At 46.7% G+C, this 14,010-nt stretch overlaps 1 protein-coding gene across 6 annotated transcripts in view; it reads left to right on the top strand.

The window, feature by feature from the left end:
* sorcs2 (sortilin-related VPS10 domain containing receptor 2) overlaps positions 1-14,010 on the top strand; it is an 89,721-nt gene that overhangs the window by 6,262 nt on the left and 69,449 nt on the right. The window contains exon 1 of one of the 6 annotated variants that reach the window (XM_086105229.1): positions 3,966-4,572. The exons of the other annotated variants lie outside the window; for them this stretch is intronic. Within the exon in view, the coding sequence (XP_085961355.1) occupies positions 4,531-4,572 (42 nt within the window). The 5' untranslated portion in view covers positions 3,966-4,530. Of the gene's footprint in view, positions 1-3,965; positions 4,573-14,010 lie in introns of those variants that run through there. 6 annotated transcript variants of the gene reach the window in all.

Consider the following 14,010-nt stretch of genomic DNA (forward strand, 5'->3'; position numbering starts at 1 on the left):
CAAGCAAAAATAGCAGTGTTGTGGAAAATATGAATGTAGAACGATAAGAGACTTGAAAGAGAATTTCAAGGAATAAACTTTTTTTTTTTTTAAGCGCCAGTTTACTGGAGCACAAAAGTCACGTACACGCTCTGTAGTACATTGGTGTTGGCTTAAGACAGGGATGGGCAATTTCAATGCTGGGGGTGGGGGGTCACAATTTTCCATCAGTGGGGGCCAAGTAGGACCATGCACTTTTCGAACTGGATTTGTGACCAAAATGCTCTTTTAAAAGTGGACAAAATATATGGTTCATTTTTGAGAATACATTGTTCAAAGCATGTATCAAAGATCCACTATCCGAACACAACAACAAAGGGCTTGAAGCAAAAATAACCACATCCTGTAATTTTGACTTCCGGTGCAAGGAAAAGAATAGTTTTGTGCCATTCAAAGATGGCACAAAACTATTGAACAAGAACCCAACATTATGTGCAAGTACAAAAATCAACTGGCTCGAAATTTAAATATTATTGAGGTACTGTGTTTGCCCTGAATGTCAGTCCAAATCTGCCCAAAAAATATTCGGCCTACTCTGGAGAATAGGGCAGTGAAGAAAAAAAAAAGACACGTCTACCTCCCAGTGGTGATTGGTGATATTACAACTAAAAACAACATTCGACTCCTGCATACTCCCAGTTCGTAACCTGTGGATTTGCATATTCACATATCCCCCTCCCTTTTCCCTGCGTAGATGTACATGCCAAGACGAGGATGTAATCCGATCGGACAAACAAATAAATAAATAAACGTATTTGCAGCGGGGCTGCTGTGATCTATAGAGCTTGTCGTTACTTGTATAACCACGAGTGTGTGTGTGTGTGTGTGTGTGTGTGTGTGTGTGTGTTTGTGTGCGTGTGCGTGCACGTGCGCCCGTGCCTGTCCCGGACTTAATAATAATAATAATAATAATACATTTTATTTATAAGCGCCTTTCAAGACACCCAAGGACACTTTACAATAACAAAAAACACCTTAGACCGGCAGCCTCGTCCAATAGAGCCGCTCCCGTCGGTTGAATTTTCGATAGATCAGGAAACTGCTCACAGCAGCATACCTGTTATCGGAAGGCCGAAAATGTAGATGTCGTCCAAGTCCTCAACGGACAGTGTTGACAGGCACACCATTCTCCGCTTCCTCCAAGGATCTAGGGTGTACCCAGCAGCAAAAGTCCCAGAGGGGCAAGTAGGCTCCCCACTGCCTGCTCTTCTCATCGAGAAAATGTTGTCGATGGCATCGAGAGACCAGCCAACCAATTCCATGTTTGTTTTTAGGATGAAAATACGACAGGAGGCTAGGAAAAGTCAGACAAAAGACAGCACAAGGACTGAGTTGCGAGCAGGGAAGGGTGGGGGTGGGGTGGGGGACAGCGCAGAAAGCATAGGCATTCCGCCTTCGTCGAGAGCCAAGCAAGAATCCCCCCCTTAATACGAAAGGCATTTGTTCACGCTTCATATGCAGAACAGACAATTCATTTGGCCCCGGTTGTTCTGTGGCGGGAAAATTGTTTGCACATGTGAGCAGACGTTTTCTCGTCATTTATCTGGTCGCCCCTTGTCCGAGGCACTCCAGAAGCCTCTGCGTTGTAAATCATCCTCCGTCCTTGCTTTGCGTTCCTCCCTGTCCTCCTTCCACGTGAATTCCAGCCGGATGACACTTTTTGTTCGTCTTGTGTCCGCAGGATAGACTGTAAGTGTTATTAATAAGTGCAGTGAGAAGAAGCTCCCTCCTCGGGATAAAAAAAAAAAAAAATGTCAAGTCGGAATCTTTCCTACATGAGTCAAAGTCATCATTGGATCCTTTGTCTGTATTGACTCCAAATGCTGTAATTAAGTTAGGAAGGTACACGTGAAATCCAATCTGAACTAACGAGCTAACGTGTTTTCAAGAAGCCCTAAAAAACACAAAAACAAAACCAGTTTGTGCATCATGCTTTCATGCGTGGGTGCCCATTGACGTGGTGCTCAGTCTGGTGTGCACGCTTAGGCCCTCAGGGGGCAGCGTAAGGCAGATGTTTATAATCCACAAAGAAGAGTTTCACAATTAAGTGACTCAGTAGGCCGCAGGAAAAATGAGTCGTTTTCTGTATCCAATCAGATCGAACGCACGTTTAACGAAACCGTTTTTGCACGCCGAAAGGATTTTTTGCTGAACAACTTTGGTGTAATTTTTTTGGGGCGCCTTTTTGGTGCATCAAGATATGTTTTTCGAACGGTGGGTGACGGCTGGTCGTTCAAAGTCGTAAATCACTGATTCACGCTAACTGCGGTGTTTCGGAAGTTGCCACAATGCCTTCATTGCCTCACTCGGGGGTCGGCAACACGCGGCTCTCGAGCCGCATGCTGCTCTTTAGTGCCTCCCTAGTGGCGCCCTAGAGCTTTTTCCAAAATGTTTGAAAATGGAAAAAGATGGGAAGGAAATATATATTTTTTGGTTTTAATATGTCTGTCAGAGGACAAACATGACACAAACATTATTAACGTTTTCCGATGCTATAAAATGTGTTGAATAAATATTAAACGTCAACATTTCGTCAACGAATATTTGCGTCATAGCCTGTGACATACGTTTCTATTAGCAGGGCGGGATGTCGTAAGGGGGCTGTTGTTAAAAAAAAAAGCTGCCTTTCATGCACAATTCACCGAGGGCACTTGCTAAAAATGGGAATCTGGAGGGCCGAGAGAAGCATTTTTAAACGGTACACGTGAGCTACGATGGTTAGCACACTGCGAAAGTGCGTGCCTTGTTCATCTCGGCGGCCATTATGGCTGTCGCTCATTACGGCATGCGTGTGTAAGTGTGTGCTTATGCGCGCGTGTGCGGCAACGGGTCGATCGCGGGAGGTTGGTTGTTGTAAAAGTAGATCTTCCGTCCAAAAAGTTTGGGCACCACAGGATGAACTGGGGGGGGGGGGGGGCCTTTAATCATGAATGCTTGTTGTGTATTTGTGGCCAACTTAGTCATGTTGATAGCAGGCTAATATAGCTCATGTAGATACATACAGCATGTGTTGCCTTTTTATTTTTTGCGGCTCCAGACATATTTGTTTTTTGTTTATTTTGGTCCAATATGGCTCTTTCAACATTTTGGGTTGCCGACCCCTGGCTTAACTCGTTGATTCCAAGGAGTTCATGTGCAATGTCAGGAGACTTTAACGTGGATGTAACGAGCGGAATGCCGCCGTGGTTTTATTCTCGCTATTCAAGCGGTCAAAACATTGGACTGTTGATTTGGAATCAAAGTGTGCTTCCCCAGTGTGCGCAGAGCGACAGTGTAACGATTAACGTTCTACGGACTGCCTTTGTCCCATCTGATAGCAGATTTGATGCCAGAAAACAAACAAAAAAAAGTCTCTTGTGCAAAGCATCAAAACTGTTTTTGGATAACTGGACTCCACGGATAAGATCGTCATCCGGTGCTTTTTTTTCTCTCGAATGGCTTCAATGTTGGCCGATGACAACGTTTTATTTCGTGGACACTGACTAAAGGGAGCTAAAAGTAGCGACATTCTTTTTTAAAAATTTTTTTTTAACCTTGCTGTCTTTTGTTTGTCGTACAAAAAAACCAGCAGGCAGTTTCTTGCACGCCTTTCCAGTTTTGTCTCGCCAAAACGGAGTGCTTTTGTTTTTCTGCCCAACTTCCCCGTCGTGTCCTTCTTCGGCTTCGCTGTCACGGCCCAGAGTTCCCGTTCACGTTTCCCTGGAAACCCATTCCGGAGTCTTGGTGCAGGTCTTCCAGCGGTTTGGTTGCTCTTCTGGATTCCGGAGTGACCCTGCCCCCCCCCCCCCCCACATATTCAGAAATCATCACAAATAGGGTTGTTTTGAAGAAGTATCGTTCCAATTTCCAATGTCTTGTGTTTGGCATTGAGGAATATGGTAGGGATCACGTTAGCGCAGGTCCACCGAGGAACGTGCACCTGCTGCTCTTTGAAGGGTCGCAGCGGAATCCCGAAACAGTTTCCTCAATTTTAACAGCCGCTTCGAAATTATTTGAACACCTGTCAGCTCCCCTCCCCTGTAAAATGCCTTTGGCGGTCCAGATGGGGTTTTTGCACCATCCCACCTGCCCCCGTAACAAATTTCCAGGTCGCGCCGTCTTCTCCTCTGCCCTAAGCCGCTCTCGCGAGCCCGCATCACGCAGCCCTCACCCGAGCCGCTCCGCTCGCCAGGGGATGAGGCGACTCCGACTTTTAACGACAACAGGAAGGCTCCCGCCCACAAGACGGCGAAACGTATTTTGTGCAGTTAGTGAGTGTCGAGGGCGTCGGCGAAGCTCGCCCCGTCGTTATCCGGTTTGCAGAGGAAAGGAGGCAGAGAAAAACAAAGCCGCAGGTACATTTCTGAGTCACGTCGATTAGCAATTAGTGCGGCGGCGGGGGTGACTGTGTGGGAGGCTGCAAGAGAGGAAAGAACATCAACATGAGCCCAATACGAGACTCAACTTCGTACTCTTATGGCAAGCTGTTGAGCATTTTTTTTTTTTTTTATAATGAGCTTGAGCTCCGTGTACGAGGATCGTCTTTGTCCTGGGGTAAGCGCGCTCGTACAACTTAACTTTCACACTAAGTATCGCTTGAAAAAAAAATTACCATCATGACCAAGATCAAATGCAGTCACCTCGTATGAGTACAACTTGTTCTTAGCTTCACTTCAAAGTTAAATACAACAGATTGTACTCAGCAAATGTCTTGCACTAGATTCTAAAAAAGTTTCACCGTCTAAATCAACCCGTATTGTTTTGTGTTTTTTGTTATTGTAAAGTGTCCTTGGGTGTCTTGAAATGCGCTTATAAATAAAATGTATTATTATTATAAATGTGACACCCACGAAGAAGACTCCTGTGACCAACCATGCCAAATGTGAATGAGGAAAGGATGTCAAATGAGACTTCAAAATGGCGAAAAATCAAGGTGTCCAACAGTGTGGGCGTGTCTATGAATGTGCGAAAAACACCTCGCGAAGCTGTCGAGGGTCTTCTATGTCCCATGAAACATGGATGCTGCTTGATCACGTCTTTCTCATTCCTAGCAAAAATGTTAAGCTACGGAAATCTATCCGCTGTTAGTTTCCGGTGGCTGGGACGTTATCCCACCGCGGCGGTCGCGGGCGTGGCTTTTTTCCTTACCGGGACGATGAGGTGCTCTAAAGCGGTCGTGCCAGCGCCCAGCCACTGCCCACACGTTGGCTGTTAAAAGGAATGACGTGAAATCGGGGCTTTGAGATGTAAACGTTGAATTGTTTTCCTCGCGAAGAAGAGGCACATACAAGAGGAATCTTCTGACTTTGAATAAAAAGGCGGTCAGGTTTTCTGGACGGATGGCGCTTCCTCCCTTCAGCTCTCTCTCTGTTTCTCGCCCACTCGCCTTCTTTGCGATGGAAAGACGATGCAGGCAGGTGGGCGCGACAATCTCTCGCGTTATACCTGTGCCACCAGACGTGGCAAAAGCACTCACTCTGTACACCACAGTGTTTTATTTTATGACTGTTTAGCTTAAAATAAGAAATCTCGGTGTAGGTAGGAGGAAAAGGCTACCTGAGGATAAGGTAAGCGGGATAGAAAATGGACGCATAGTTTTAAGAATCAAGTCAAATCCTGTTGGATTGACAGATCTTGTCTTTTTGTTTTTGGGTTTGTTTTTTTTAAAGCTGATTTTTGCGGCGTGGCCGGTATGTCTTCCCACATCTCTCACAATGGCAACCCCCCCCCCCCCCACAACCATGACCTCATTGTCATTATCACCGCCTCTTAAGTCATCTGAAAGCAGTTCTGAGAGGAAAAGAGTGAGCTTGGTCAATTGTTGGCTTCTAATTGTGCCCCGAAGGTGGTGGTGGTTGTGTAAATAGTGGGCCTGATCAATCCGCAAACCCTGCGCGGAGGATTAGCTCCATCTTCAAGGGGCCTCAAGTTGGAGCCTAATCTCTATTTCTATCTCGGGAAAGCTTTCCCATATTTCCCAGCGGCTTTATTTGATGTGAGTCTCTGTCACGCTGGGCCGCGAGCTTCCCTGACAGAAGGTGGAAGCAGGAACATCCCATCATACCCCCCACCGCCTGCTTTGTAAAATCCAGACGCATCGCGACTGGAGAGAGAGCGAAAACGCTGTCGGATAAAATGAAACAAAACCCTGTTGGGAATTCTGTGAGGGAGGGACCCGATTTTGTGGGTCAGCATGTCTCCAATTAGCATGGCCAGCACCCGCGCAACACGGCAATCTGTGCCGCCTCCGAGCCTGCAATTCTGATTTTAATGATGCCAACCTAACGAGGGTCAATACAAGATGATAACAATAATAATCCTCAGTTGTGATTGACACCGATATGAAGTGGTGTCATACCACATTTTATACAGAACCTCGAGAGGAGGATTTGCTTGTTTCAACTGTCTGGTGTGACGTACGAAAAGCTTGTTTGCATCTTGGACCTGACTGCAACATTCGACACGTTGGAGCGCAGTATTCTTCTTGGTTCTTGTTTGCAGCAGCAAGTGGGAATTAATGGTAGCCTCCGAGAGTAGTTTAGGTAGGCAGGACTTGTTTCTTGTTCCCTTTGGTTATTCGGAGTCCCACACTGCCTCACTATCATATGGTGTTCCACAGAGTTCAATTTTGGGGCCCCCTGCTGTTTTCATTGTGTGTTCTGCTCCTTGGTTCCATTTTAAGAATGTGCGGTGTTTCCTTTAACAGCTATGTGGATGTCAAATCTATGCCCCGCTAAGCCAAAAGGACACTTTCTCATTAAGTTCACTTCTGTCCTGTCTCGAGGAAAGCAACTAAACTTCTTCAATGAAAATAAAACAGAAGTCCTGGTGTTTGGTCCCAGTAGCCCTTGTACATTCTACCCTGTTGGGGCCACTGGCGTCTTCTCTCAAGCTAATAGTCACAATAAGTTGAACAAAGACAAGATGGAAGTCATAGAGTCCAACAGTCTTGAACTTGGGTGTCAAATGGGTGATGTTGAATCCATCTTTTGTCATCCTAGGCAGCTGGCTAGAGTAAAGCCTCTCCTTTCTACACCAGCACTTAGGAGCAGCAACTCATGTCTCTGTTACATCTCAACTGGATTGCTCGAATGCATTTTGTTTTGGAGTCACCCAATCCTCCTTCAAACATCTCCAGTTGTTCCAAAATGCTGCTGCCTGTCGCATCATTGGAGCTTGTCTGAAGCACATACAGCCAATTCTGGCCTCCCTTGACTGGCTCATGTTAGAGTTCTTTTTAAGGTCCTATTTGTTGTTTTTCCATCTTTAAATGATCCTGCCAGATGTTTCTTTTTTAAATATTTTTAAACTTTTTATATATTCCCTCGTGGCGGCATGGTGTTCGACTGGTTAGCACGTCCACCTCACAGTGTAGAGGTGCAGGGTTCGATTCCTGCTCGGGCCTTCCTGCGTGAAGTTTGCATGTTATCCCTGTGCCTGCGTGGGTTTTCTCTGGGTACTCCGGTTCCCTCCCACATTCTAAAAACATGCGTGGCAGGTTCGTGAAACCTAAATTGCCCCTCGGTGGGATTGTGAGTGTGAATGGTTGTTTGTCTTGTGTGGCTCGCGATTGGCTGTCAACCAATCAGGATGTACCCCGCCGACTCCCCAAAGACAGTTGGGATAGACTCTGGCACGCCTCGTGAAGAGAAGCCTTTCGGATAATGCACGTATGCATGGCTATTTTTGTTAATAATTTCATGTTTTAAGCATCTGTGTATTTTCGTCAGATTTTTACTTTGTGTGCAGCTGTTTTCAAGTGCTCATTAAATGAAGCTGAGTTGCTCCGAGTTGAGTCTACAGATAGGAACTTAGTCGAGAAATTTACAATTTTTTTTTTGTTTGCTTGATTTTTAGCTTTTATTTTTACATTTGATGGCTTTGCCTGATTCAACCTGTTGTCCAAGACTTCCTGCTTTTTCAATTCCAGGCTTAGTTCAAGGCACAGTTCATCCTTCTAGACTTGAGAAACAGAGTTCATATATGCCATGTGGACTGCGGAGCTCTGAGCAACCCCGCGCAGCAGGTTGGCGGCAGCTGCTGCGTGCGCGTGCCGCTTCTGGTGTGTTTACAACGTGCTGTGCGTGCCTGGGTGCCTTTGAGATGAGCATTCCCGCAGGTTATATGTTTGCCACCCGTGTGTTTGCTGCCTTTCCGCTCCCGTTCACAATTTGCGCTTATATTGCATCTGTCATTCGCGCTAAAGACCAACGAGCTCGATTTCAGTCGCTGCCATTGGGCCAAAACCAAATCAAATTTGGGCAATGTCATATTTCATTTGATGTCATATTCCGAAGGGTCAATCCACAATCCACATTTTGACCAATCCGCAGGATCTAAAATGTGTTGCTGTTTCTGACGATGCAACGTAATCGTGCATGTGTTTTTTATATTTTGCTTTCCCGATAAGTGATACATTTGGAGATGGCACTTGTCCACCCAACGCCAGCGAGTATAACTGTGGCTAGAAAAAGCGTGGAGAGTCTCCGTCACTGAGAGGCAGGGGGTGCAGTCAGTGAATGGCGTGCTCAGTCATTGCTAACAGCCTTTCGAAAAAGCCACGCACTCATTTCCTCTTCTTCATGGCAATTACTTCTTCCCTGACAGTCACACCATGTTTTTGTGGTTCAATCACAAACACCTTAGTTTTGTGTGGCGCCTCAAAACGCAGTGCAGGGTTGTCAGTTGATGTGCGGGGCATTTCAGGAAGCATACTGCCAAAACGTTTTTCCAAAACCTTCAAGATAGCAAGGGAACGGCGCTCGCTAGCGCGGTGGAAAGAAATGAAAAAGCCGAGCGTCGTGTTTGAAGTTCAAATCGACTCCTTCAAGGGATGCGAAATGAACGTTTGCCATGGGTTAACGCTGGATCTTTCCCACCGGAATGCCAGTTAGAGACATTCACTCAAAGCGAGGCTGTTATGGTAGGCATGCTAACTGCTCTGGGCTAATCGCTCTTGATTCCTTAAGTGGTTGCTTGGGGTCAAACAAGCTTTGGAACTCTTTGTTTGCATCAACGTCATATCCTGCAGTTACCATCCCGCAGGTCTTTTCAAACGTAAGTGCCGATAGGAGGATGACTCCCTTTTTTTGGGGTGTGCCACGAGTGCGGAGAATGTATAACCTGACACGTTTGCCGCAACGATGGCAGAGGGGCACAGAGGAAGCTCATACGAGATGCGGTGGTGGTGGGGGACAGGGGGTGCCAATATGCCAATAGCCCCTTGGCACACGGACTCTTCAAATACTCCTGTAATCATCTCTTCTTCTTCTTCTTGTGCATACAGCTCAGGAACACACGGGGCAGCGGGCAACCAGAGAAATAATCTGAGAGACGGAGATTATTAATATGCAATATTGTCCTGGACTGAGATAAGGAGGAGCAGGGAAACTCTTGATGCATTTTGTTGAGGTTTCGAGTCTTTTCCGCATTGTTCTTCAGAGCTCAATGAATAATTAATGAAAACCATTGTTGCGACATACAAAAAAAAAATACACATATGGGATACAGTTTGCAGTTATAATTAGAGTATGTTGAACTCATTCAGCGCCAGCCATTTTCAAACCCTTTGTTATCCTGCCACGTGAAAAAAAGACGTACTGGGGATTGAATGCCTTGATTCTGGAGAAAAAAAAATAAAAAACATGAAAAAATGTCCCTAAATGTCTTCAAAACCGGTGTGGGATGTAAAATGTGTCCAGGGTCTGCTTTCATGGTGGTTTGTCAACTAGTGCAGGTGGGTGTGGATTGTATCCCCGAATGATCAATGGAGGTTCACTCTCCAATTTTGCCCTGAACCAAATCTGCTGCGTTTGGCATTCGGCCCTTTATGGAGTGCCTTTTTTTTTTTCATCCTTTCTTTCCAAGTCGGACTTTGTGTTGTTGGAAGCGTATCGATCCGGGCCTGGCCAAGAGCTGTTGAGTCTCTCTGCAGAAAAGACTTTCAAATGAAGACTTGGTGGATCCTCTGTGACATTTTCTCAGGAAAGCGCACAAGCCCGTCTGTTCCGCCACAATGCCTCGGAAACGGAATGCTGTTTTGCGACATTTTCAGTGTTGGAATGAACGCGTCGGATGAGATTTCGGACCAGCGCGTTACGAAGACGCGATGAAAAGAGCAAATTCACTCGGCCGCTTGGTTGTTCTTCAACCGAAAAATACATGACTAACATTAAAATGCAAAAGCGCCGTGACCTTTAAGATGTAGAAGTGGAGCGCGGAAATCTATATTCGCGATCCGTCTTGGTTACTCGACATCGTCCAAAATATGAAAAATGAAATTTGATCAGAATGGTAAATGTTAAACGCTTGTATTGCACTTCATCTTGATTTTATGTTGACAAAACCATATTCACTTATCACGTTGAAACGTATCCGAGGGTAGCCTACACCGGCACGTTGATAGGAAACCTGTTTCGCTTCAAATCATGACTTCCGAGATCCCGCGACGTCCCTTGGCCAATGGCAGAACAAAGGATGTTATTTTCTCTTTGGTCCCATTTGAACTCCATCGACGTTGCTTACTTACTAGGCTCATCCTAGCTAGCTAGTATTCATCTCTCAGGTCAAGCGTCCAAGAAAACTCCCCTTCGTTTTTGTTGCTAGCACGGCCAAATATTCCCGTCGCTAGGCCTGCGTTAGTCGGCCAAATATTCCAATAGGTACCCTGAGGCGTCCACTTGAATGTCGGGCGTACGTAGTTTTCAGGCATGTGCACTCGCCACGTTGTTAGGGCAGATCGAGCGAGACGGGAACGTGTCATGGAAACATTCCTCTCGGATGACAACGACGTATGACGCATTCCGACTCGAATCAGGAAATTCGGAGTTAGCACTTCAACGGCTAATTGGACTCATCGCCGAGCCGTGCGCTGTCCGACTAAAAAGGGGATTCGATACTATCGTAAGCCATTCAATTTGGTGATGCTTCCATTTGCCACTAGAGGGAGCCGGCATACCGCACTTTGACAATCTATTAAAATGAACTTAAGAGTGTCGGTTGGAAATCCCTCGGGAAATAAATGATTGTACGGTGCAGTCGCGAACCTTTGACCCTGACAACCGAGGCCGCCCCGTGTTAGAAATGACTCAGATCGGCGTTGCACCTAAACGGGTTTAAAAGTGCCTCATTGCCTTTCCGATGGTCTGTCGTGTCGTGGCGTCGCAGTCTAATAGACGCGAGCTCAGAAAAATGTCTTGTATTTATTTTCTCCTTGACTGCGTTTCCATTCCTCCGCTGAGTGCAATCCGCTGACAGAGGGGCGGGTGGAGCGTGTGAACCCGACAAACATGAAAGTGACACCCGCACCCGCACCCGCACCGCCGCCACCCTCCTCATGCATGTCAACAAAGAAATTGTTTCACCGAGAGTGGAATACGGCGCCATTCAAGTGTGACAAATCCGCGAGTGATGAAAGAGACCTGCAGTATGAATATGCTAATGGAAATTAGCTTCCGGGGCCATGCTAAATATACCGTACGTTGGTGGTGCACAATGGTGTCTCTTTAAAGGGGCGGGCGGGGTTTGTACAGTAAAAGGCGGTATTAAAGGCTTCATGATAAAACTAATGAGCGCCTTCTGCCGTTTGATTAAGAGCTCTGTGAGGTTGTACGGGTTCGAATGTGCTGGTTCGAAGTGCGACGCTGTAATTAATTCACGGTGAGCAGAGGGACACCTCGGAGGCGCCCCCTCGTGAGATCAGCCCTCAATGTGACTCCCCGGGAATGTTCTTCCGATTCACTGTCGGTAAGGGAGAAGATTCCCGGATCAGAAATTGAGTTGCAAAATTCCCTTCAAAATTGGAAATTTTTTATGATGCCACCCAATTGCATATTTGCCAGCAACATGTCGGCCTTTTGTGACCGGTTCGTGAAAAAAGAGAGCGAAACAAAAGTCAAGTCGTGTACTTGAACAAAGGCGTTAAATAGGGCAGGCTATCGATTCCGGTTTCCAAAATTGATTCGATTCGATTCACAAGGGCCTAATTCGATTCACTCGTATTGATTTTTGCTTCACGGAGGACCACTTTTACTTTCACATTCTCAGAAGAAGCTATGCGATAGACAGAAAAATAGAAACTTCTTGCGTCAACTCGGTGCATGAGCGAAAATCGGAATACTTACATACAGAATTGATCCCAATGCAGTGACATGATCAATTTGACGCTGCTTATCGGTTGCTATTTCTTTGAACGTCAATAACGTGGATAGTTTGGGCGCTGGAGAACTTTGACATGTTGTTGCATATTCTTTTCTGAAACATTTATTTTGTGCAATGAAACACTTTATTTCCGCCCCCCCCCCGCCCCCCCAATTTTGCTGCTGTAGACTGCAAATTTCCCCAGTGTGGGACAAATAAAGGTTATCTTATCTTATATTAGTTAACCGTCGTATCGTACCCTATGAGTTCAAAGCGTCTTTTGTGGAGCAATGCACACACCACAAATAAATGCACATCCTGAAAAACAATCTCTATATATGTATATATATATATATATATATAAAAGCGGCTCGCACGCCAGTGGTTAGCACGTCGACTTCACAGTGCAGAGGTACCAGGTTAAATCCCAGCTCTGGCCTTCCTGTGTGGAGTTTGCATGTTCTCCCCACGCCTGCGTGGGTTTTCTCCGGGTACTCCGGTTTCCTCCCACGTTCCAAAAACATGCATGGCAGGCTGATTGAACACACTAAATTGTCCCTAGGTGTGAGTGCGAGCGCGCATGGTTGTTCGTCTCTGTGTGCCCTGCGATTGGCTGGCAAGCGGTTCAGGGTGTCCCCCGCCTACTGCCCGAAGACGGCTGGGATAGGCTCCAGCACCCGCCGCGACCCTAGTGAGGATTAAGCGGTTCGGAAATGGATATATATATATATATATATATATATCTTGGTGGTTTACTCCTTCAGCAGGCCATCAGTGGCACAGGTAAAGATGTGTAGAATTTGGGTGCACGTAAACACAAACTCAAGGTCATGTTGTGTCGACACGTCCTCGAGACACGGCATGCTTGAAGCCTCCCCTTGAGAGTCTCCTCTGTGTGTGTGTGTGTGTGTGTGTGTGTGTGTGTGTGTGCGTGCGTGACTGCGTGCGTGCGTGCGTGACTGCTACACAGCTTACTGACGTTGGCACACAGCCGCTTCTTTGTAGCCCTCACACAAGAAAACTGCCTTTCGGCTCTCGGCATTCATCCATGTTTTTTTGCGTTCCATGCTTCGCAATTGATCACATCTGAAGTGAAGAGAGATTTTATTTTGGGGGGGGGCATGTGGGGATAAATAAATGGTGGTTTCAGATTCTTGGCGCGATTCGTACTGTACAGTTCCTCCCTCGTCTTGTCAGACTTGTAAGTTCTGGTCTCCCTCCAACGCGTCGCTGCTGCGCCGCGTCAGGGCAGGCCGCCAGCAAACACTTCCCCCGTCCCTGCCATTATTTATTCCGCACTCCCAGTCGAATAATGCGGCTAATTAAGTGCCCTGATTGTCTTTGTGCCGCACAATGCGACGCCGGCGTGTAAAAAGCCAATCCTTGGGTGTTCATCACGGTTCGCGCTGCCAAAAGCGTTTTGGGCGGCAGGCGGTGACGTTCTCCCTCCAGGGCAGGTGGCAGTGCTCCAAATGCAGCCAGCCTGCAGGAAGCAGAACATCCAGGAGGAGGAGGAGGAGGCCAGCTCATGCCGCCTGGAACCAATCTCAACTTTTTCACTGGGAGAAAAATCCCAAACATAACACTAAAATTCAAGTCGGTAATCATGACTGGCCGAGCCGGCGTGTTGAGGGCCTCTGCGTTACCGTTCAATAAGGTGAACTCATGCAGGATACGGCGACAAATCCAATCCTGGCAGGATTATGCGGCGCTGTCCCTCACTTCTTCCTTCTGGAGTGCACGCGGGCCTTTTGCCGGCGCTAAAACCGGGATGTGAAGGCCACGCACACCCCGAAGATGTTGACATCCCTCAAGTGGGCGTCAAAATGTCCACGGTGAAGAGCGAAGCGTAGC

This window comes from Hippocampus guttulatus, chromosome 2 (assembly GCF_054856545.1).
Source record: "Hippocampus guttulatus isolate MCC_2025c chromosome 2, RoL_Hgut_1.0, whole genome shotgun sequence".
Taxonomy (NCBI): domain Eukaryota; kingdom Metazoa; phylum Chordata; class Actinopteri; order Syngnathiformes; family Syngnathidae; genus Hippocampus; species Hippocampus guttulatus.